This window comes from Pelophylax lessonae (genome assembly GCF_965119305.1).
Source record: "Pelophylax lessonae genome assembly, chromosome: 7".
Taxonomy (NCBI): Eukaryota; Metazoa; Chordata; class Amphibia; order Anura; family Ranidae; genus Pelophylax; species Pelophylax lessonae.
In genome coordinates, this window is record NC_138774.1 from 31,083,474 (window position 1) to 31,107,957 (window position 24,484).

Sequence of the window (24,484 nt, forward strand, 5' to 3'; positions counted from 1 at the left end):
ACCTTTATGTGAAACTGAAAAAATGCTTGTTTCATAAAGAAGAGGTACTGTTTCTAGGCTACATCATATCCAAAACAGGAATCGAGATGGACATGAGTAAGATATCCTGCATTCAGAATTGCACACCTGCAGATAAGAACAAAAAGGCGGATGCACTATCACGACTAACTGAAGAAAACTACTTCGAAATCCCTTCCGTTCCTATAATACCTCACAAACGCATTATTGGAGTTGTCCGTTCCTTGAAGGAAGAGGTTTTGCATGGTATAAGTTTGGATTCACCCCCACCACAACTAAATACTGATGCAGAAGGCTTCCTCTACTACAACGACAAACTTTACATACCACCTACCATACGCACCAAGATCTTGGAATTATCGCATGATGTGCCAATGGCAGGACATATGGGTATGACAAAGACTATTAATCTGATTGCCAGGCAATTCTGGTGGCCTGACATGAAAACATCTATACAAAAATTCGTCTCTTCATGCAATGTCTGTGCCAGGTCCAAAATTGACACTACGAGACCATCCGGTCTACTATGCAGTCTACCAATACCCCAAACTCCATGGGAAGTTGTGTCCTTGGACTTTATAGTGGAATTGCCTCCTTCCAAAGGATTTAATACCATCTTAGTGTCAGTGGACCATCTGACAAAAATGGCACATTTCATTGCTATTCGCAGACTACCTTCGTCCAAACAAACGGCAGAACTCCTGATGAAACATGTCTTTAAGTTACATGGTATCCCAAAAACTCTTCTGTCTGACCGTGGATCACAATTTATTTCCAAGTTCTGGCAAGAACTATGTCACATACTACGGATCGAGCGGAAGCTCACTTCTCCTTACCATCCGCAGACCAACGGACAGACTGAAAGAGTCAACCAATGCATCGAGCAATATTTACGTTGTTACACTTCTTACCAACAGGATGATTGGGTGGATCTTCTCCCTCTGGCAGAATTTGCCTACAACAACGCAACCCACAGTACGACCAAGCAGAGTCCGTTCTACTTGAACTATGGGTTTCATCCCTCTATTCTTCCACCACGCATCCTTCCTTCAAATAACCCAGTAGCTTCAGACTATCTTACCCAAATAAAGGACTCTCTGGGTTTGCTTAATACTACCATTGCACACGCTCATAGTCAACAAAAGAAATACTATGATCTTCGCAGAAGACCTTCTCCTCAGTACGCTATCGGGGACCTCGTTTGGCTCTCAACAAAAAATTTAAGACTGAAAATCCCTAGCAAAAAGCTTGGACCTCTGTTCTTGGGACCTTTCCCAATCAAGAAACTTATTGGAAAAGCTGCAGCACAGCTTACATTGCCAATAGACCTCAAAATACATCCCATTTTCCATGTGTCGCTACTGAAGCCCCATGTTCCTGACCAAGGAATAAGGCCTACTATCCCACCTCCTCCTCCTGTACAAGTTGAAGGTGGAGAAGAATATGAGATAAAAGAGATTCTGGTATCCACAGAGGAAGACTTCAGTACTTGGCTCGATGGAAGAACTATGGGCCCCAAGACGACACCTGGCTAAACACCTCTGACATACATGCCTCTAGATTAATCCGCAATTTTCATGCGAAGTACCCAGACAAACCAGCTCCAGAGGCCTTCAGGAGCCGGCCTTAAAGGGGGGGTACTGTAATGTTCTGGTACCTTTGGGTACCCTAATTACTCTTTCATAAGTGTATGCGCCCCACCATTCTCTTTTGGTAAGGTGCGCATACACCTTTAAGACTGATGCTGTCATCACTGAGCGCCGGACTGATGGCTATTTAGATCGCCGGCTCTCACTCACATGTGTTCGTTCAAACTGCTTTGTGCCTTGATGCTAACCTGTCTTGAAGCTCTCATGCTTGCAAGCTTACCTCGCTGTCGGAACCACGCTGCGCTGATCCCTGTATCCCGCTACCGGATCATCCGCTCTTGCCGAACCTCTCCTCTACTACATTGCTATTAGTGATAAGTACCCCGTAGGGGAAACCTCTATAACTTTCATACTAAAGCTTACACTATCTAGCTCTGCATACTAAGGACTATTACTACATCTGCATTTTCTAAGATTGCTAGCTCTTGAGCCTACTACCACCTGTTCTTGCACTGGGTTGATCTCTCTTGTATGTCCACCTGCTACTCTGTCATCTGCTACCATACATGATTGCTAAACCTATCTGCATCTCATCTGCTACTATCTTACTTTAAAGAACATTTCCTTTCAAGTGTCTGTCATCTACCATCTCTACCCAACCTGTCTCTTCAGCCTATCATCACTGTGTTACTATATACATAAGCCACTCTAGGAAACATCTTATTGAGTGTGTGTATTTACTTGCTGAATTGAGATCCTCCACACATGATGAGTCATTGAGAGTTGGGAATGGTGTCTCAGCGTTTCTCTACATGACTACTGAAGTGGAATATTTCTGCAGCTGAAAATCCACACCATACATAAAACGCAGGAGCGTTACAAACAGTAATTAGCCATTTCAGTTCTACAAGTTTTGTGCGATTACCGCTTCTTCAGGAATCTTTTGAGAGCGTGAGTAAATGGATGTACCGTATTTTTCCGTGTATAAGACGCTACTTTTTGCTAAAATCATTATACTGAAAATCGAGGGGTGTCTTATACGCGGACAGTCAGCAGAGGAGCGAGCCGCGCGGATGCGTAGCTGCCCCTACCCTGTCAAAGAAGCTTCCTCCAATCGCGAGCTTTGATACTGACGTCAGCTGATGCCGTAATTGGAGGTGCAGATGAGATCCCGTTGGAGGTGGAGAGTGCACAGATGCGAGAGAGCGTTCTGAGCCCAGATGTCACAAAATAAAAAAATGAATACTGGTAAGCGATTGTCTTATTCTGCAAAATTCAAACGTAACCACTTAAGCCCCGGAAGATTTTACCCCCTTCCTGACCAGGGCCTATTTTGCGATTCGGCACTGCGTAAATTTAACGGACGATTGCGCGGTCATGCAACGCTGTACCCAAATATAATTGACGTCCTTTTCTTCCCACAAATAGAGCTTTCTTTTGGTGGTATTTGATCCCCTGTGCGATTTTTACTTTTTGTGCTATAAACAAAAAAAGAGCGTAAATTTTGAAAAATAACAATATTTTTCACATTTTTTTATATGAAATTCCCCAAAAAAAATGTAAAAATCAAAATTTTTTAACATTTTTGGCCAATTTGTTTTCTGCTACATATGTTTGGTAAAAAAAATCGCAATAAGCGTATTTTGATTGGTTTGTGCAAAAGTTATTGCGTTTACTAACTAAGGTAAAGATTTCTGTCATTTTTGGTGTTTTTTTTTTTTAACGAGTAATGGCGGCGATCTGCGATTTTTTTTGCGGGACTGCGACGGACAGATCAGACCCTTTACCAACATTTTTGACACTTTTGGGGTTACCAGTGACATTACTACAGTAATCAGTGCTATACATATGCACTGTTACTGTAAAAAAACACACTGGCAGGGAAGGGGTTAACTTTATTGGTGATGCAGGGGTTAAGTGTGTCCCTAGGGGCGTGCTTCTAACTGTAAAGGGGTGTGGCTAGTGATGTAAGCACAGAGACATACGATCCTATATAGCAGGATCCTATGATCTCTGTTCTTACATCAGGGAGAATGACAGGCGACTTTGTTTACATTAGCCGCCTGCCTTTCTCCCTCTCCACGGGGAGATGGCGAGTGACCGGCGGACATCAGGTCACGCCGGTCACACGCGCGGACTGCTTAGGGAATGAGCGGGGGCGGGAGCGCACCTCCGGCGGTGCGTGCTGGCCCCTAGAGGCTCACAGGCTAGTGACGTTGTCCTACGTCATTTTGCCTGTACGGGGCTGACCGCCACTGTAAATAGTCGTGCGGCGGTCGGCAAGCGGTTAAGGTAATGTAACTATGCAAAAGAGCATGGGAATAGGGCTGCAGAGAGACAGTTTGGACCTCATTCCACTGAGTGTATGATCAGACAGTGGTAAAAACAGGAAGAACAACTCCTTAAGATGCCAAAAAAGAAGAGGGCCTTAAGAGGTAAACCAGCAAAATGGCCAAACTTGGAGCAGAGGCTTAAGACTTGGATTATGGAGCAGCGCCAGAGTGGCTTATGTGTGTCAACCAAGCTTATTTAAAGTCAGGCAAGAATATTTGGAAGTGAAATGAACATTGTTGATTTTACAGGAAAGGCAGAATGGTGCTTCAATTTTATGAGGAGAGAAGGATTGGCCATGAGAACACGAACAAAGTTAGCTCAGAAAATGCCACCAGTTTATGAGGACAAAATCCAACAGCTGCATTCCTATGTCATACAACTTAGAAAAAAATATGATTTTGAACCAAGTCAGATTACAAACGCGGATGAGGTGCCTCTCAATTTTGATGTGCCTTCCAACAGAACTATTGATGTGAAAGGAACCAAAACAGTGGCAATCACAAGTGACCATGAAAAGACACACTACACTGCTGTGCTTTCATGCTGTGCAGATGGAACTAAACTGCCTCCTATGCCTATTTTTAAGAGGAAAACATATCCTAAAGACACCATACCACCTGGCATTATTGTGCAAGTTCACAAGAAGGGATGGATGAATGAAGACATTATGGCCATTTGGTTTGCAAAGGTTTAGTCCAGATGACCTGGAGGACTCTTAAAGAAGCCAGCTCTGCTTGTCTTTGATCAGTTCCCGAGCACATTTAACAGGAAAGACAAAAAAGGGTTGCATCAGAACACACCTAGCAGTTATTCCTGGTGGACCTACAGGTCAGCTACAGCCACTAGATGTGTCAATCAACAAACCATTTAACCACTTAAGCCCCGGAGGATTTGGCTGCTAAACGACCAGGGGGTATTTTGCGATTCGTCACTGCGTGATTTTAACGGACAATTGCGCGGTCGTGTGACGCTTTACCTAAACAAATTTGGCGTCCTTTTTTTCCCACAAACAGAGCTTTCTTTTGGTGGTATTTGATCACCTGTGCGATTTTTTGATCATGCGCTATAAACAAAAAAAGAGCGTCAATTTTGCAAAAATAGCAATATTTTTCAAATTTTTTTATATGAAATTCCCCCCAAAAAAAATGTAAAAATCAAAATTTTTTAACATTTTCAGCCAATTTGTTTTATGCTACCTATGTTTGGTAAAAAAAATCGCAAAAAGCGTATTTTGATTGGTTTGCGCAAAAGTTATCGCGTTTACTAACAAAGGGAAAGATTTTTGTCATTTTTGTTGTTTTTTTTTTAACGCGTAATGGCGGCGATCTGCGATTTTTTTGCGGTACTGCGACATTGGGGCGGACAGATCGGACCCTTGACTGACATTTTTGACACTTTTGGGGTTACCAGTGACATTTCTACAGTAATCAGTGCTATACATATGCACTGTTACTGTAAAAATACACTGGTAGTGAAGGGGTTAACTTTATTTGGGAGGGAGGGGCTGTGTGTGTCCCTAGGGGCGTGCTTTCTACTGTGATTGGCTGTGGCTTGAGCTGTAAGGACACTGATCAACGGATCTACATAGTAGATCCGTGTGATCAGTGTCTTTACACCGAGGAGAATGACAGGCAGCTTGTTTACACAAGCTGCCTGACATTCTCCCTCTCCCCCGCCGATCGCAGAGAGTGGCCGGCGGACATCGGGTCCGCTGGTCACACGCGCGGGGGGGGTCCGTGACTGCGCGGGAGCGGGAGCGCGCCGGCGGCGGCGCGCGCTCGCTCCCCAGACCCTCCCAGGCTAGTGACGTACCGATACGTCACTCTGCCTGTGAGGGGCTGACCGCCGCAGTACATAGTCGTGCGGCGGTCGGCAAGCGGTTAAAGCCCCGATGAGAGAAGAATGGAGTAGATGGATGCAAAAAGCAGGTGAGAACTTGACACCGACAGGAAGAGTGAAAAACCCAACCATTACTGAGGTCTGCAATTGGGTCCTAAACTCATGGTATGGCGTCAAACTAGAGGTGATTGTGAAGTTCTTTAAGAAATGTGGAATCAGCAATGCCATGGACAGAACTGAGGATTGTCCATGGCAAAATTGTCTGATCATGAAGGGGATTGTTTTTGTTTACTAAAACTTGTAACTGATTGTATATTTTTATTGTCAATGTTAACTTTTCTCTACTATTCTTTGCAGGTTGCCCATCTATTGTACCCCGCTCCCAGTGGGGAGCTAGGAGATCTTCATGTACAACCAGACTGAGTACTCCAGTGCCGGGGGTAATCATCCACCACACTGCCGGGGCTTTCTGCAGCAACCGCAATTTATGCAACGCCCAAATGAGGAACATACAGCACTTTCACATGAACACCAGGAAATGGTGTGACATCGGATACAAGTAAGAAACAAAATATGGGAAAACTAAATAGAAGAAGATAGCAGCCAGGGAGCCGTATTGAGTTAGTACATCACAGACCCCATGTGATCTTTCTATATAGGATCACATGTCTCTATGGTCATTCACAAGCCACGCCCCCACAGTCAGAATCACTCCCCTAGGCTCACATTTAACCCTTTGATCACCCATAATGTTAACCCCTTCCCTGCCAGTGTCATTATTACAGTAACTGTGCATATTTTTAGCACTGATTACTGTAGTAATGTCACTGGTCCCCCCAAAAGTGTCAAAAATGTCAGTCAGGGGTCCGATCTGTCCGCCGCATTCCCGCAAAAAAATTTGCAGATTGCCGCCATTACTAGTAAAAAAAAAAAAAAATGACATAAATCTCTCCCGTGGTTAGAAGACGCAATAATTTTTGCGCAAATCAATCAAAATTCACTTATTGCAATTTTTTTTTTACCAAAAATATGTAGCAGAAAACAAATTGGCCTAAAATGTTAAAAAAATTTGATTTTACATTTTTTTTTTCAGAATGTCATAAAGCAGAATGTTAGAAAAATTGGGAAAAAAAGGACATCAATTTTATTTGGGTAAAGTGTCGCACGACCAAACAATTGTCAGTTAAAGTAACGCAGTGCCGAATAGGTCCTGGTCAGGAAGGGGGTAAAACCTTCCAGGGCTGAAGTGGTTAAGGCTCTTTTTCCTTTTTTTTTTACATGGTGAGCCTGCCAGTAAAACCTTTCTGTCCTTGTGATAACACTTAGTTATTGTAGTGTGTCTATTGAGGAGCAGCATAGTCACCCTAGGGCAGGAAATGTGTTAAGCTAGCCATACACCTAACTAATTGCTCCATCCACACTATACAGGGTAGATCCCCTTCCCACTACAGCCATTGTAGGAAGGCTGTACCAAAAGTAATGTTAAAGTGGGCATAACTTTTTTATTTAAAATGGAACTTCACCTTTTGGGGGTAGCTGGTACCTGAGTTTTTACAGGTTCCTGCTCCCACTTCCGGTCAGATCGCTGCAGTGATCTGATCTAAGTTCAGCCCTCCCTCCTTCCCCCGCAGCCTTCCAGGACACATCACGGGTCCCAAAAGACTGTGGGACCGAACACAAAGCATAGCGAGGCTCACACATGCTCAGTAGGAAACCAGGTGTGAAGCTAGAAAGCTTTGTTGCCGGTGTCCATTACCTAAGATGCCGGTGCCTGCACCCAACCTGACTGAAGAATCGGCTCAGGTGAGGACATCGCTGGATCCCTGGACAGGTGAGTGTCCTTATATTCAAAGTCAGCAGCTACAGAATTTGTTTATTTTATTTTTTTGGGGGGAGACTGGAGCCCCTTTTTAACTTACATACGTCATTCAAATTTCACATGCTGGTAAAGTAACTCTTCCTCTAAAGTAATTCTTCTTCTTTTGCATTGCAGCTAAGTAATGGATTCCAAGCAGAAGCAATGTTCCATCATTAACTTCTTGATGAAGGCGGGGTGCTAGCTGTCCGACTTCCACAGAAGGCTACAGAATGTTTACGGAGATGACACCGTTGACAAGAACAATGTGCACAGATGGGTGAAGAAATTGTAATTTCTTTATAAACATTCTGTAGCTTTCTGTGGTTGTTGAACAGCCTGCACCCCTCCTTCATCAAGAACTCAATGACGGCTCATTGCTTCCACTTGGTATCCATTATTTACCGGCAGTGAAAAAGTAGATGAGTTATAGTACTATAGACTAGCCTTTTTCAACCAGCCAAAAATTGTATACAAGCTGGCATGTGGATGAAGGCTGCCTTTTTAGTTTACACTAAGTCGCAGGTTTTTTTATTGTGCACCATTACAACCTTCTAGCTGCTGGCGTCCTAACGACCAATGGCATCATCAGTTAACCACTTAAGCCCCAGAGGATTTTCCTGCTAAAAGACCAGGGGGTATTTTGCGATTCGGCACTGCGTGACTTTAACGGACAATTGCGCGGTCGTGCGACGCTGTACCTTAACGAATTTGACGTCCTTTTTTTCCCCACAAACAGAGCTTTCTTTTGGTGGTATTTGATCACCTGTGCGATTTTTTGATCACGCGCTATAAACAAAAAAAGAGTGTCAATTTTGCAAAAATAGCAATATTTTTCACATTTTTTTATATGAAATTCCCCCCCAAAAAAATGTAAAAATCTAAATTTTTTAACATTTTCGGCCAATTTGTTTTATGCTACCTATGTTTGGTAAATAAAATAGCAAAAAGCGTATTTTTATTGGTTTGCGCAAAAGTTATCGCGTTTACTAACAAAGGGAAAGATTTTTGTTGTTTTTTTTTTAATGCGTAATGGCGGCGATCTGCGATTTTTTTTGTGGTACTTCGACATTGGGGCGGACAGATCGGACCCTTGACTGACATTTTTGACACTTTTGGGGTTACCAGTGACATTTCTACAGTAATCAGTAGTGTTGAGCGAACACGGACTGTATTATTCGTGTTCGTACCGAATAATTGGATTTTTTTTACCCGAACACGGACACGGACACTTTACTGTATGTTCGGGTAAAAATCCGTGTTCGGTCGTTTTATTTCCGGGTTTTGCATGCTTTGGCGCTCTTTTCATGGCGGGCTTTCAACAGCCAATCAACAATCGTTTAACTGGTGTGCCTTAAGCCATCCCAGCCATGCCTGCAAATGTCTTAGTAGCTGTGATTGGCCGTCTGAAGCATGTGACCAAGTCTTTATAAGTTCGAGGCAGCCGCCGCAGCAGCGTCATTCTGCTGCTTAGCTAAGGGACAGAGCACACATCAATGTGCTGGCTGCTGATTAGGGAAAGATAGGCAGGAAAAAACCATTTGTGTCCGGATAGAATTGAGGGACAGGTCGGAGTGTTTAGGCAGGGCGAGTTGTAGGCATTTTAGGGATAGAGTCTGCTGAATTATAGGGTCAGTGTCTTCTACAAACTACAATCGATATTGCTGTGTGGGGGGTGGGGTGAATCTGCACTCAATCCTGATCTACGATCTCTTCTCAATCCTGTTAGGGACAGAGTCTGCTGAATTTTAGGGAAACTGTGTTCTACAAACTACAATCGATATTGCTGTGTGGTGTGGGATTGGAGATAGGCAGGTGTCAGTGATCCACATCCATTTTTCTGTGTGTGAGCTGCAGTGAACACAATCTTTTTGGGCTGCAGTGAACACAATCTTTTTGGGCTGCAGTGAACACAATCTTTTTGGGCTGCAGTGAACACAATCTTTTTGGGCTGCAGTGAACACAATCTTTTTGGGGTGCAGTGAACAAAATCTTTTTGGGGTGCAGTGAACACAATCCTTTTTGGTGTGCAGTGAACACAATCTTTGTGGGGTGCAGTGAACAAAATCCTTTGTGGGGTGCAGTGAACACAATCTTTTTGGGGTGCAGTGAACAAAATCCTTTTTGGGGTGCAGTGAACAACATCCTTTTTGGGGTGCAGTGAACACAATCTTTTTGGGGTGCAGTGAACAAAATCCTTTGTGGGGTGCAGTGAACACAATCTTTTTGGGGTGCAGTGAACACAATCTTTTTGGGGTGGAGTGAACAACATCCTTTTTGGGGTGCAGTGAACAAAATCCTTTTTGGGGTGCAGTGAACAAAATCATTTTTGGGGTGCAGTGAACACAATCTTTTTGGGGTGCAGTGAACACAATCTTTGTGGGGTGCAGTGAACACAATCTTTTTGGGGTGGAGTGAACAACATCCTTTTTGGGGTGCAGTGAACAACATCCTTTTTGGGGTGCAGTGAACACAATCTTTTTGGGGTGCAGTGAACACAATCTTTGTGGGGTACAGTGAACAGAATCTTTGTGGGGTGCAGTGAACACAATCTTTGGGGGGTACAGTGAACACAATCTTTTTGGGGTGCAGTGAACACAATCTTTGTGGGGTGCAGTGAACACAATCTTTTTGGGGTGGAGTGAACAAAATCATTTTTGGGGTGCAGTGAACAACATCCTTTTTGGGGTGCAGTGATCAAAATCCTTTTTGGGGTGCAGTGAACACAATCTTTTTGGGGTGCAGTGAACAAAATCCTTTGTGGGGTGCAGTGAACAGAATCTTTGTGGGGTGCAGTGAACACAATCTTTGGGGGGGTACAGTGAACACAATCTTTTTGGGGTGCAGTGAACACAATCTTTGTGGGGTACAGTGAACAGAATCTTTGTGGGGTGCAGTGAACACAATCTTTGGGGGGTACAGTGAACACAATCTTTTTGGGGTGCAGTGAACACAATCTTTGGGGGGTACAGTGAACACAATCTTTTTGGGGTGCAGTGAACACAATCTTTGTGGGGTGCAGTGAACACAATCTTTGGGGGGGTACAGTGAACACAATCTTTTTGGGGTGCAGTGAACAACATCCTTTTAGGGTGCAGTGAACACAATCTTTGTGGGGTGCAGTGAACAACATCCTTTTAGGGTGCAGTGAACACAATCTTTGTGGGGTACAGTGAACAGAATCTTTGTGGGGTGCAGTGAACACAATCTTTGGGGGGTACAGTGAACACAATCTTTGTGAGGTGCAGTGAACACAATCTTTGTGGGGTGCAGTGAACACAATCATTGTGGGGTGCAGTGAACTCAATCTTTGTGGGGTACAGTGAACACAATCTCATACTTCTGAAGATTTGAGGGTGCTGCCTGTTCCATACTCCCCCTACTCCTCATCTAGCCTTTTAGGGGTACAAACAATAGTAATTGGGGCCTAGTGTGGTTGTGTACGTGTGATATACATACACTTTTTTTGGATCATATTTTCTATTCCGCTATTTAATCAAAAACCTTTGGGGATCAGTTAAATTGGGGGATAGTCTGTGTTGGTACGTGTGAGAGAGATCCACCTTTCCAAGTTGTTGGGGTTCATCTCATACTTCTGAAGGTTTGAGGGTGCTGCCTGTTCCATACTCCCCCTACTCCTAGCCTTTTAGGGGTACAAACAATAGTAATTGGGGCCTAGTGTGGTTGTGTACGTGTGATATACATACACTTTTTTTGGATCATATTTTCTATTCCGCTATTTAATCAAAAACCTTTGGGGATCAGTTAAATTGGGGGATAGTCTGTGTTGGTACGTGTGAGAGAGATCCACCTTTCCAAGTTGTTGGGGTTCATCTCATACTTCTGAAGGTTTGAGGGTGCTGCCTGTTCCATACTCCCCCTACTCCTAGCCTTTTAGGGGTACAAACAATAGTAATTGGGGCCTAGTGTGGTTGTGTACGTGTGATATACATACACTTTTTTTGGATCATATTTTCTATTCCGCTATTTAATCAAAAACCTTTGGGGATCAGTTAAATTGGGGGATAGTCTGTGTTGGTACGTGTGAGAGAGATCCACCTTTCCAAGTTGTTGGGGTTCATCTCATACTTCTGAAGGTTTGAGGGTGCTGCCTGTTCCATACCCCCCCTACTCCTCATCTAGCCTTTTAGGGGTACAAACAATAGTAATTGGGGCCTAGTGTGGTTGTGTACGTGTGATATACATACACTTTTTTTGGATCATATTTTCTATTCCGCTATTTAATCAAAAACCTTTGGGGATCAGTTAAATTGGGGGATAGTCTGTGTTGGTACGTGTGAGAGAGATCCACCTTTCCAAGTTGTTGGGGTTCATCTCATACTTCTGAAGGTTTGAGGGTGCTGCCTGTTCCATACCCCCCCTACTCCTCATCTAGCCTTTTAGGGGTACAAACAATAGTAATTGGGGCCTAGTGTGGTTGTGTACGTGTGATATACATACACTTTTTTTGGATCATATTTTCTATTCCGCTATTTAATCAAAAACCTTTGGGGATCAGTTAAATTGGGGGATAGTCTGTGTTGGTACGTGTGAGAGAGATCCACCTTTCCAAGTTGTTGGGGTTCATCTCATACTTCTGAAGGTTTGAGGGTGCTGCCTGTTCCATACTCCCCCTACTCCTAGCCTTTTAGGGGTACAAACAATAGTAATTGGGGCCTAGTGTGGTTGTGTACGTGTGATATACATACACTTTTTTTGGATCATATTTTCTATTCCGCTATTTAATCAAAAACCTTTGGGGATCAGTTAAATTGGGGGATAGTCTGTGTTGGTACGTGTGAGAGAGATCCACCTTTCCAAGTTGTTGGGGTTCATCTCATACTTCTGAAGGTTTGAGGGTGCTGCCTGTTCCATACTCCCCCTACTCCTCATCTAGCCTTTTAGGGGTACAAACAATAGTAATTGGGGCCCAGTGTGGTTGTGTACGTGTGATATACATACACTTTTTTTGGATCATATTTTCTATTCCGCTATTTAATCAAAAACCTTTGGGGATCAGTTAAATTGGGGGATAGTCTGTGTTGGTACGTGTGAGAGAGATCCACCTTTCCAAGTTGTTGGGGTTCATCTCATACTTCTGAAGGTTTGAGGGTGCTGCCTGTTCCATACTCCCCCTACTCCTAGCCTTTTAGGGGTACAAACAATAGTAATTGGGGCCTAGTGTGGTTGTGTACGTGTGATATACATACACTTTTTTTGGATCATATTTTCTATTCCGCTATTTAATCAAAAACCTTTGGGGATCAGTTAAATTGGGGGATAGTCTGTGTTGGTACGTGTGAGAGAGATCCACCTTTCCAAGTTGTTGGGGTTCATCTCATACTTCTGAAGGTTTGAGGGTGCTGCCTGTTCCATACTCCCCCTACTCCTAGCCTTTTAGGGGTACAAACAATAGTAATTGGGGCCTAGTGTGGTTGTGTACGTGTGATATACATACACTTTTTTTGGATCATATTTTCTATTCCGCTATTTAATCAAAAACCTTTGGGGATCAGTTAAATTGGGGGATAGTCTGTGTTGGTACGTGTGAGAGAGATCCACCTTTCCAAGTTGTTGGGGTTCATCTCATACTTCTGAAGGTTTGAGGGTGCTGCCTGTTCCATACTCCCCCTACTCCTAGCCTTTTAGGGGTAAAAACAATAGTAATTGGGGCCTAGTGTGGTTGTGTACGTGTGATATACATACACTTTTTTTGGATCATATTTTCTATTCCGCTATTTAATCAAAAACCTTTGGGGATCAGTTAAATTGGGGGATAGTCTGTGTTGGTACGTGTGAGAGAGATCCACCTTTCCAAGTTGTTGGGGTTCATCTCATACTTCTGAAGGTTTGAGGGTGCTGCCTGTTCCATACCCCCCCTACTCCTCATCTAGCCTTTTAGGGGTACAAACAATAGTAATTGGGGCCTAGTGTGGTTGTGTACGTGTGATATACATACACTTTTTTTGGATCATATTTTCTATTCCGCTATTTAATCAAAAACCTTTGGGGATCAGTTAAATTGGGGGATAGTCTGTGTTGGTACGTGTGAGAGAGATCCACCTTTCCAAGTTGTTGGGGTTCATCTCATACTTCTGAAGGTTTGAGGGTGCTGCCTGTTCCATACCCCCCCTACTCCTCATCTAGCCTTTTAGGGGTACAAACAATAGTAATTGGGGCCTAGTGTGGTTGTCTACGTGTGATATACATACACTTTTTTTGGATCATATTTTCTATTCCGCTATTTAATCAAAAACCTTTGGGGATCAGTTAAATTGGGGGATAGTCTGTGTTGGTACGTGTGAGAGAGATCCACCTTTCCAAGTTGTTGGGGTTCATCTCATACTTCTGAAGGTTTGAGGGTGCTGCCTGTTCCATACTCCCCCTACTCCTAGCCTTTTAGGGGTACAAACAATAGTAATTGGGGCCTAGTGTGGTTGTGTACGTGTGATATACATACACTTTTTTTGGATCATATTTTCTATTCCGCTATTTAATCAAAAACCTTTGGGGATCAGTTAAATTGGGGGATAGTCTGTGTTGGTACGTGTGAGAGAGATCCACCTTTCCAAGTTGTTGGGGTTCATCTCATACTTCTGAAGGTTTGAGGGTGCTGCCTGTTCCATACTCCCCCTACTCCTCATCTAGCCTTTTAGGGGTACAAACAATAGTAATTGGGGCCCAGTGTGGTTGTGTACGTGTGATATACATACACTTTTTTTGGATCAAATTTTCTATTCCGCTATTTAATCAAAAACCTTTGGGGATCAGTTAAATTGGGGGATAGTCTGTGTTGGTACGTGTGAGAGAGATCCACCTTTCCAAGTTGTTGGGGTTCATCTCATACTTCTGAAGGTTTGAGGGTGCTGCCTGTTCCATACTCCCCCTACTCCTAGCCTTTTAGGGGTACAAACAATAGTAATTGGGGCCTAGTGTGGTTGTGTACGTGTGATATACATACACTTTTTTTGGATCATATTTTCTATTCCGCTATTTAATCAAAAACCTTTGGGGATCAGTTAAATTGGGGGATAGTCTGTGTTGGTACGTGTGAGAGAGATCCACCTTTCCAAGTTGTTGGGGTTCATCTCATACTTCTGAAGGTTTGAGGGTGCTGCCTGTTCCATACTCCCCCTACTCCTAGCCTTTTAGGGGTACAAACAATAGTAATTGGGGCCTAGTGTGGTTGTGTACGTGTGATATACATACACTTTTTTTGGATCATATTTTCTATTCCGCTATTTAATCAAAAACCTTTGGGGATCAGTTAAATTGGGGGATAGTCTGTGTTGGTACGTGTGAGAGAGATCCACCTTTCCAAGTTGTTGGGGTTCATCTCATACTTCTGAAGGTTTGAGGGTGCTGCCTGTTCCATACTCCCCCTACTCCTCATCTAGCCTTTTAGGGGTACAAACAATAGTAATTGGGGCCCAGTGTGGTTGTGTACGTGTGATATACATACACTTTTTTTGGATCATATTTTCTATTCCGCTATTTAATCAAAAACCTTTGGGGATCAGTTAAATTGGGGGATAGTCTGTGTTGGTACGTGTGAGAGAGATCCACCTTTCCAAGTTGTTGGGGTTCATCTCATACTTCTGAAGGTCTGAGGGTGCTGCCTGTTCCATACTCCCCCCTACTCCTAGCCTTTTAGGGGTACAAACAATAGTAATTGGGGCCTAGTGTGGTTGTGTACGTGTGATATACATACACTTTTTTTGGATCATATTTTCTATTCCGCTATTTAATCAAAAACCTTTGGGGATCAGTTAAATTGGGGGATAGTCTGTGTTGGTACGTGTGAGAGAGATCCACCTTTCCAAGTTGTTGGGGTTCATCTCATACTTCTGAAGGTTTGAGGGTGCTGCCTGTTCCATACTCCCCCTACTCCTAGCCTTTTAGGGGTACAAACAATAGTAATTGGGGCCTAGTGTGGTTGTGTACGTGTGATATACATACACTTTTTTTGGATCATATTTTCTATTCCGCTATTTAATCAAAAACCTTTGGGGATCAGTTAAATTGGGGGATAGTCTGTGTTGGTACGTGTGAGAGAGATCCACCTTTCCAAGTTGTTGGGGTTCATCTCATACTTCTGAAGGTTTGAGGGTGCTGCCTGTTCCATACTCCCCCTACTCCTCATCTAGCCTTTTAGGGGTACAAACAATAGTAATTGGGGCCCAGTGTGGTTGTGTACGTGTGATATACATACACTTTTTTTGGATCATATTTTCTATTCCGCTATTTAATCAAAAACCTTTGGGGATCAGTTAAATTGGGGGATAGTCTGTGTTGGTACGTGTGAGAGAGATCCACCTTTCCAAGTTGTTGGGGTTCATCTCATACTTCTGAAGGTTTGAGGGTGCTGCCTGTTCCATACTCCCCCTACTCCTAGCCTTTTAGGGGTACAAACAATAGTAATTGGGGCCTAGTGTGGTTGTGTACGTGTGATATACATACACTTTTTTTGGATCATATTTTCTATTCCGCTATTTAATCAAAAACCTTTGGGGATCAGTTAAATTGGGGGATAGTCTGTGTTGGTACGTGTGAGAGAGATCCACCTTTCCAAGTTGTTGGGGTTCATCTCATACTTCTGAAGGTTTGAGGGTGCTGCCTGTTCCATACTCCCCCTACTCCTCATCTAGCCTTTTAGGGGTACAAACAATAGTAATTGGGGCCCAGTGTGGTTGTGTACGTGTGATATACATACACTTTTTTTGGATCATATTTTCTATTCCGCTATTTAATCAAAAACCTTTGGGGATCAGTTAAATTGGGGGATAGTCTGTGTTGGTACGTGTGAGAGAGATCCACCTTTCCAAGTTGTTGGGGTTCATCTCATACTTCTGAAGGTTTGAGGGTGCTGCCTGTTCCATACTCCCCCTACTCCTAGCCTTTTAGGGGTACAAACAATAGTAATTGGGGCCTAGTGTGGTTGTGTACGTGTGATATACATACACTTTTTTTGGATCATATTTTCTATTCCGCTATTTAATCAAAAACCTTTGGGGATCAGTTAAATTGGGGGATAGTCTGTGTTGGTACGTGTGAGAGAGATCCACCTTTCCAAGTTGTTGGGGTTCATCTCATACTTCTGAAGGTTTGAGGGTGCTGCCTGTTCCATACTCCCCCTACTCCTAGCCTTTTAGGGGTACAAACAATAGTAATTGGGGCCTAGTGTGGTTGTGTACGTGTGATATACATACACTTTTTTTGGATCATATTTTCTATTCCGCTATTTAATCAAAAACCTTTGGGGATCAGTTAAATTGGGGGATAGTCTGTGTTGGTACGTGTGAGAGAGATCCACCTTTCCAAGTTGTTGGGGTTCATCTCATACTTCTGAGGGTTTGAGGGTGCTGCCTGTTCCATACCCCCCCTACTCCTCATCTAGCCTTTTAGGGGTACAAACAATAGTAATTGGGGCCTAGTGTGGTTGTGTACGTGTGATATACATACACTTTTTTTGGATCATATTTTCTATTCCGCTATTTAATCAAAAACCTTTGGGGATCAGTTAAATTGGGGGATAGTCTGTGTTGGTACGTGTGAGAGAGATCCACCTTTCCAAGTTGTTGGGGTTCATCTCATACTTCTGAAGGTTTGAGGGTGCTGCCTGTTCCATACCCCCCCTACTCCTCATCTAGCCTTTTAGGGGTACAAACAATAGTAATTGGGGCCTAGTGTGGTTGTGTACGTGTGATATACATACACTTTTTTTGGATCATATTTTCTATTCCGCTATTTAATCAAAAACCTTTGGGGATCAGTTAAATTGGGGGATAGTCTGTGTTGGTACGTGTGAGAGAGATCCACCTTTCCAAGTTGTTGGGGTTCATCTCATACTTCTGAAGGTTTGAGGGTGCTGCCTGTTCCATACCCCCCCTACTCCTCATCTAGCCTTTTAGGGGTACAAACAATAGTAATTGGGGCCTAGTGTGGTTGTGTACGTGTGATATACATACACTTTTTTTGGATCATATTTTCTATTCCGCTATTTAATCAAAAACCTTTGGGGATCAGTTAAATTGGGGGATAGTCTGTGTTGGTACGTGTGAGAGAGATCCACCTTTCCAAGTTGTTGGGGTTCATCTCATACTTCTGAAGGTTTGAGGGTGCTGCCTGTTCCATACCCCCCCTACTCCTCATCTAGCCTTTTAGGGGTACAAACAATAGTAATTGGGGCCTAGTGTGGTTGTGTACGTGTGATATACATACACTTTTTTTGGATCATATTTTCTATTCCGCTATTTAATCAAAAACCTTTGGGGATCAGTTAAATTGGGGGATAGTCTGTGTTGGTACGTGTGAGAGAGATCCACCTTTCCAAGTTGTTGGGGTTCATCTCATACTTCTGAAGGTTTGAGGGTGCTGCCTGTTCCATACTCCCCCTACTCCTAGCCTTTTAGGGGTACAAACAATAGTAATTGGGGCCTAGTGTGGTTGTGTACGTGTGATATACATACACTTTTTTTGGATCATATTTTCTATTCCGCTATTTAATCAAAAACCTTTGGGGATCAGTTAAATTGGGGGATAGTCTGTGTTGGTACGTGTGAGAGAGATCCACCTTTCCAAGTTGTTGGGGTTCATCTCATACTTCTGAAGGTTTGAGGGTGCTGCCTGTTCCATACTCCCCCTACTCCTCATCTAGCCTTTTAGGGGTACAAACAATAGTAATTGGGGCCCAGTGTGGTTGTGTACGTGTGATATACATACACTTTTTTTGGATCATATTTTCTATTCCGCTATTTAATCAAAAACCTTTGGGGATCAGTTAAATTGGGGGATAGTCTGTGTTGGTACGTGTGAAAGAGATCCACCTTTCCAAGTTGTTGGGGTTCATCTCATACTTCTGAAGGTTTGAGGGTGCTGCCTGTTCCATACTCCCCCTACTCCTAGCCTTTTAGGGGTACAAACAATAGTAATTGGGGCCTAGTGTGGTTGTGTACGTGTGATATACATACACTTTTTTTGGATCATATTTTCTATTCCGCTATTTAATCAAAAACCTTTGGGGATCAGTTAAATTGGGGGATAGTCTGTGTTGGTACGTGTGAGAGAGATCCACCTTTCCAAGTTGTTGGGGTTCATCTCATACTTCTGAAGGTTTGAGGGTGCTGCCTGTTCCATACTCCCCCTACTCCTAGCCTTTTAGGGGTACAAACAATAGTAATTGGGGCCTAGTGTGGTTGTGTACGTGTGATATACATACACTTTTTTTGGATCATATTTTCTATTCCGCTATTTAATCAAAAACCTTTGGGGATCAGTTAAATTGGGGGATAGTCTGTGTTGGTACGTGTGAGAGAGATCCACCTTTCCAAGTTGTTGGGGTTCATCTCATACTTCTGAAGGTTTGAGGGTGCTGCCTGTTCCATACTCCCCCTACTCCTCATCTAGCCTTTTAGGGGTACAAACAATAGTAATTGGGGCCCAGTGTGGTTGTGTACGTGTGATATACATACACTTTTTTTGGATCATATTTTCTATTCCGCTATTTAATCAAAAACCTTTGGGGATCAGTTAAATTGGGGGATAGTCTGTGTTGGTACGTGTGAGAGAGATCCACCTTTCCAAGTTGTTGGGGTTCATCTCATACTTCTGAAGGTTTGAGGGTGCTGCCTGTTCCATACTCCCCCTACTCCTAGCCTTTTAGGGGTACAAACAATAGTAATTGGGGCCTAGTGTGGTTGTGTACGTGTGATATACATACACTTTTTTTGGATCATATTTTCTATTCCGCTATTTAATCAAAAACCTTTGGGGATCAGTTAAATTGGGGGATAGTCTGTGTTGGTACGTGTGAGAGAGATCCACCTTTCCAAGTTGTTGGGGTTCATCTCATACTTCTGAAGGTTTGAGGGTGCTGCCTGTTCCATACTCCCCCTACTCCTAGCCTTTTAGGGGTACAAACAATAGTAATTGGGGCCTAGTGTGGTTGTGTACGTGTGATATACATACACTTTTTTTGGATCATATTTTCTATTCCGCTATTTAATCAAAAACCTTTGGGGATCAGTTAAATTGGGGGATAGTCTGTGTTGGTACGTGTGAGAGAGATCCACCTTTCCAAGTTGTTGGGGTTCATCTCATACTTCTGAAGGTTTGAGGGTGCTGCCTGTTCCATACTCCCCCTACTCCTCATCTAGCCTTTTAGGGGTACAAACAATAGTAATTGGGGCCCAGTGTGGTTGTGTACGTGTGATATACATACACTTTTTTTGGATCAAATTTTCTATTCCGCTATTTAATCAAAAACCTTTGGGGATCAGTTAAATTGGGGGATAGTCTGTGTTGGTACGTGTGAGAGAGATCCACCTTTCCAAGTTGTTGGGGTTCATCTCATACTTCTGAAGGTTTGAGGGTGCTGCCTGTTCCATACTCCCCCTACTCCTAGCCTTTTAGGGGTACAAACAATAGTAATTGGGGCCTAGTGTGGTTGTGTACGTGTGATATACATACACTTTTTTTGGATCATATTTTCTATTCCGCTATTTAATCAAAAACCTTTGGGGATCAGTTAAATTGGGGGATAGTCTGTGTTGGTACGTGTGAGAGAGATCCACCTTTCCAAGTTGTTGGGGTTCATCTCATACTTCTGAAGGTTTGAGGGTGCTGCCTGTTCCATACTCCCCCTACTCCTAGCCTTTTAGGGGTACAAACAATAGTAATTGGGGCCTAGTGTGGTTGTGTACGTGTGATATACATACACTTTTTTTGGATCATATTTTCTATTCCGCTATTTAATCAAAAACCTTTGGGGATCAGTTAAATTGGGGGATAGTCTGTGTTGGTACGTGTGAGAGAGATCCACCTTTCCAAGTTGTTGGGGTTCATCTCATACTTCTGAAGGTTTGAGGGTGCTGCCTGTTCCATACTCCCCCTACTCCTCATCTAGCCTTTTAGGGGTACAAACAATAGTAATTGGGGCCCAGTGTGGTTGTGTACGTGTGATATACATACACTTTTTTTGGATCATATTTTCTATTCCGCTATTTAATCAAAAACCTTTGGGGATCAGTTAAATTGGGGGATAGTCTGTGTTGGTACGTGTGAGAGAGATCCACCTTTCCAAGTTGTTGGGGTTCATCTCATACTTCTGAAGGTTTGAGGGTGCTGCCTGTTCCATACTCCCCCTACTCCTAGCCTTTTAGGGGTACAAACAATAGTAATTGGGGCCTAGTGTGGTTGTGTACGTGTGATATACATACACTTTTTTTGGATCATATTTTCTATTCCGCTATTTAATCAAAAACCTTTGGGGATCAGTTAAATTGGGGGATAGTCTGTGTTTGTACGTGTGAGAGAGATCCACCTTTCCAAGTTGTTGGGGTTCATCTCATACTTCTGAAGGTTTGAGGGTGCTGCCTGTTCCATACTCCCCCTACTCCTCATCTAGCCTTTTAGGGGTACAAACAATAGTAATTGGGGCCCAGTGTGGTTGTGTACGTGTGATATACATACACTTTTTTTGGATCATATTTTCTATTCCGCTATTTAATCAAAAACCTTTGGGGATCAGTTAAATTGGGGGATAGTCTGTGTTGGTACGTGTGAGAGAGATCCACCTTTCCAAGTTGTTGGGGTTCATCTCATACTTCTGAAGGTTTGAGGGTGCTGCCTGTTCCATACTCCCCCTACTCCTAGCCTTTTAGGGGTACAAACAATAGTAATTGGGGCCTAGTGTGGTTGTGTACGTGTGATATACATACACTTTTTTTGGATCATATTTTCTATTCCGCTATTTAATCAAAAACCTTTGGGGATCAGTTAAATTGGGGGATAGTCTGTGTTGGTACGTGTGAGAGAGATCCACCTTTCCAAGTTGTTGGGGTTCATCTCATACTTCTGAAGGTTTGAGGGTGCTGCCTGTTCCATACTCCCCCTACTCCTAGCCTTTTAGGGGTACAAACAATAGTAATTGGGGCCTAGTGTGGTTGTGTACGTGTGATATACATACACTTTTTTTGGATCATATTTTCTATTCCGCTATTTAATCAAAAACCTTTGGGGATCAGTTAAATTGGGGGATAGTCTGTGTTGGTACGTGTGAGAGAGATCCACCTTTCCAAGTTGTTGGGGTTCATCTCATACTTCTGAAGGTTTGAGGGTGCTGCCTGTTCCATACTCCCCCTACTCCTCATCTAGCCTTTTAGGGGTACAAACAATAGTAATTGGGGCCTAGTGTGGTTGTGTACGTGTGATATACATACACTTTTTTTGGATCATATTTTCTATTCCGCTATTTAATCAAAAACCTTTGGGGATCAGTTAAATTGGGGGATAGTCTGTGTTGGTACGTGTGAGAGAGATCCACCTTTCCAAGTTGTTGGGGTTCATCTCATACTTCTGAAGGTCTGAGGGTGCTGCCTGTTCCATACTCCCCCTACTCCTAGCCTTTTAGGGGTACAAACAATAGTAATTGGGGCCTAGTGTGGTTGTGTACGTGTGATATACATACACTTTTTTTGGATCATATTTTCTATTCCGCTATTTAATCAAAAACCTTTGGGGATCAGTTAAATTGGGGGATAGTCTGTGTTGGTACGTGTGAGAGAGATCCACCTTTCCAAGTTGTTGGGGTTCATCTCATACTTCTGAAGGTTTGAGGGTGCTGCCTGTTCCATACTCCCCCTACTCCTAGCCTTTTAGGGGTACAAACAATAGTAATTGGGGCCTAGTGTGGTTGTGTACGTGTGATATACATACACTTTTTTTGGATCATATTTTCTATTCCGCTATTTAATCAAAAACCTTTGGGGATCAGTTAAATTGGGGGATAGTCTGTGTTGGTACGTGTGAGAGAGATCCACCTTTCCAAGTTGTTGGGGTTCATCTCATACTTCTGAAGGTTTGAGGGTGCTGCCTGTTCCATACTCCCCCTACTCCTCATCTAGCCTTTTAGGGGTACAAACAATAGTAATTGGGGCCTAGTGTGGTTGTGTACGTGTGATATACATACACTTTTTTTGGATCATATTTTCTATTCCGCTATTTAATCAAAAACCTTTGGGGATCAGTTAAATTGGGGGATAGTCTGTGTTGGTACGTGTGAGAGAGATCCACCTTTCCAAGTTGTTGGGGTTCATCTCATACTTCTGAAGGTTTGAGGGTGCTGCCTGTTCCATACTCCCCCTACTCCTCATCTAGCCTTTTAGGGGTACAAACAATAGTAATTGGGGCCCAGTGTGGTTGTGTACGTGTGATATACATACACTTTTTTTGGATCATATTTTCTATTCCGCTATTTAATCAAAAACCTTTGGGGATCAGTTAAATTGGGGGATAGTCTGTGTTGGTACGTGTGAGAGAGATCCACCTTTCCAAGTTGTTGGGGTTCATCTCATACTTCTGAAGGTTTGAGGGTGCTGCCTGTTCCATACTCCCCCTACTCCTCATCTAGCCTTTTAGGGGTACAAACAATAGTAATTGGGGCCCAGTGTGGTTGTGTACGTGTGATATACATACACTTTTTTTGGATCATATTTTCTATTCCGCTATTTAATCAAAAACCTTTGGGGATCAGTTAAATTGGGGGATAGTCTGTGTTGGTACGTGTGAGAGAGATCCACCTTTCCAAGTTTTTGGGGTTCATCTCATACTACTGAAGATTTGAGGGTGCTGCCTGTTCCATACTCCTCCTCCTACTGCTCAACCATCCTTTTAGGGGTACAAACAATAGTAGTTGGGGCCTAGTGTGGTGGTGTACGTGCGAGATACATACACTTTCTTTTTGATCATATTTTCTATTCCGCTATTCAATTAAAACCTTTGGGGATCAATTCAATTGCGAGATAGTCTGTGTCGGTACGTGTGAGATCCACCTTTCCAAGTTGTTGGGGTTCATCTCATACTTCTGAAGATTTGAGGGTGCTGCCTGTTCCATACTCCTGCTCCTACTGCTCAACCATCCTTTTAGGGGTACAAACAATAGTAATTGGGGCCTAGTGTGGTTGTGTACATGCGAGATACATACACTTTTTTTGATCATATTTCCTATTCCGCTATTCAATAAAAACCTTTGAGGATCAATTGAATTGCGGGATAGTCTGTGTCGGTACGTGTGAGATCCACCTTTCCAAGTTTTTGGGGTTCATCTCATACTTCTGAAGATTTGAGGGTGCTGCCTGTTCCATACTCCTCCTCCTACTCCTCATCCATCCTTTTAGGGGTACAAACAATAGTAATTGGGGCCTAGTGTGGTTGTGTACGTGCGAGATACATACACTTTTTTTGATCATATTTCCTATTCCGCTATTCAATAAAAACCTTTGAGGATCAATTGAATTGCGGGATAGTCTGTGTCGGTACGTGTGAGATCCACCTTTCCAAGTTTTTGGGGTTCATCTCATACTTCTGAAGATTTGAGGGTGCTTTCTGTTCCATACTCCTCCTACTCCTCATCCATCCTTTTAGGGGTAGAAAAAATAGTAATTGGGGCCTAGTGTGGTTTTGTACGTGCGAGATACATACACTTTTTTGGATCATATTTCCTATTCCGCTATTCAATAAAAACCTTTCTAGGGCAAGATCTTAAATTACAGAAATATGAGGAGACCGTCAAATAAGGGCCGTGGCCTGGGTCGTGGTGCTGCTGGTAGAGCTCCTGTTGCAAGGAGAGGACGTGGTCGATCTGTGCCAGCTACACGCACAAGTGAAACACCTTCCTCAAGTGTGAGTAGGCGACAGAACCTGCATCAGTATTTGGTAGGGCATCAAACGCCCCTAGAAGTGATGAGGCCAGAACAAGTTGAGGCGATAGTAGATTGGTTTGCTGCTGACAGTGCCTCCAGTTCCTTCACATTGTCTCCCACCCAGTCTACTGCAGAAAGGTCAGAGTTGG

General features: G+C 43.2%; 1 protein-coding gene across 1 annotated transcript in view; it reads left to right on the top strand.

The window, feature by feature from the left end:
• The window catches only part of LOC309560270 (peptidoglycan recognition protein 1-like), a 36,331-nt gene that overhangs the window by 3,627 nt on the left and 8,220 nt on the right, over positions 1-24,484 (top strand). Inside the window, exon 2 of the mRNA XM_082263855.1 lies at positions 6,138-6,339. Within this exon, the coding sequence (XP_082119981.1) occupies positions 6,138-6,339 (202 nt within the window). The remainder of the gene's footprint in view (positions 1-6,137; positions 6,340-24,484) is intronic.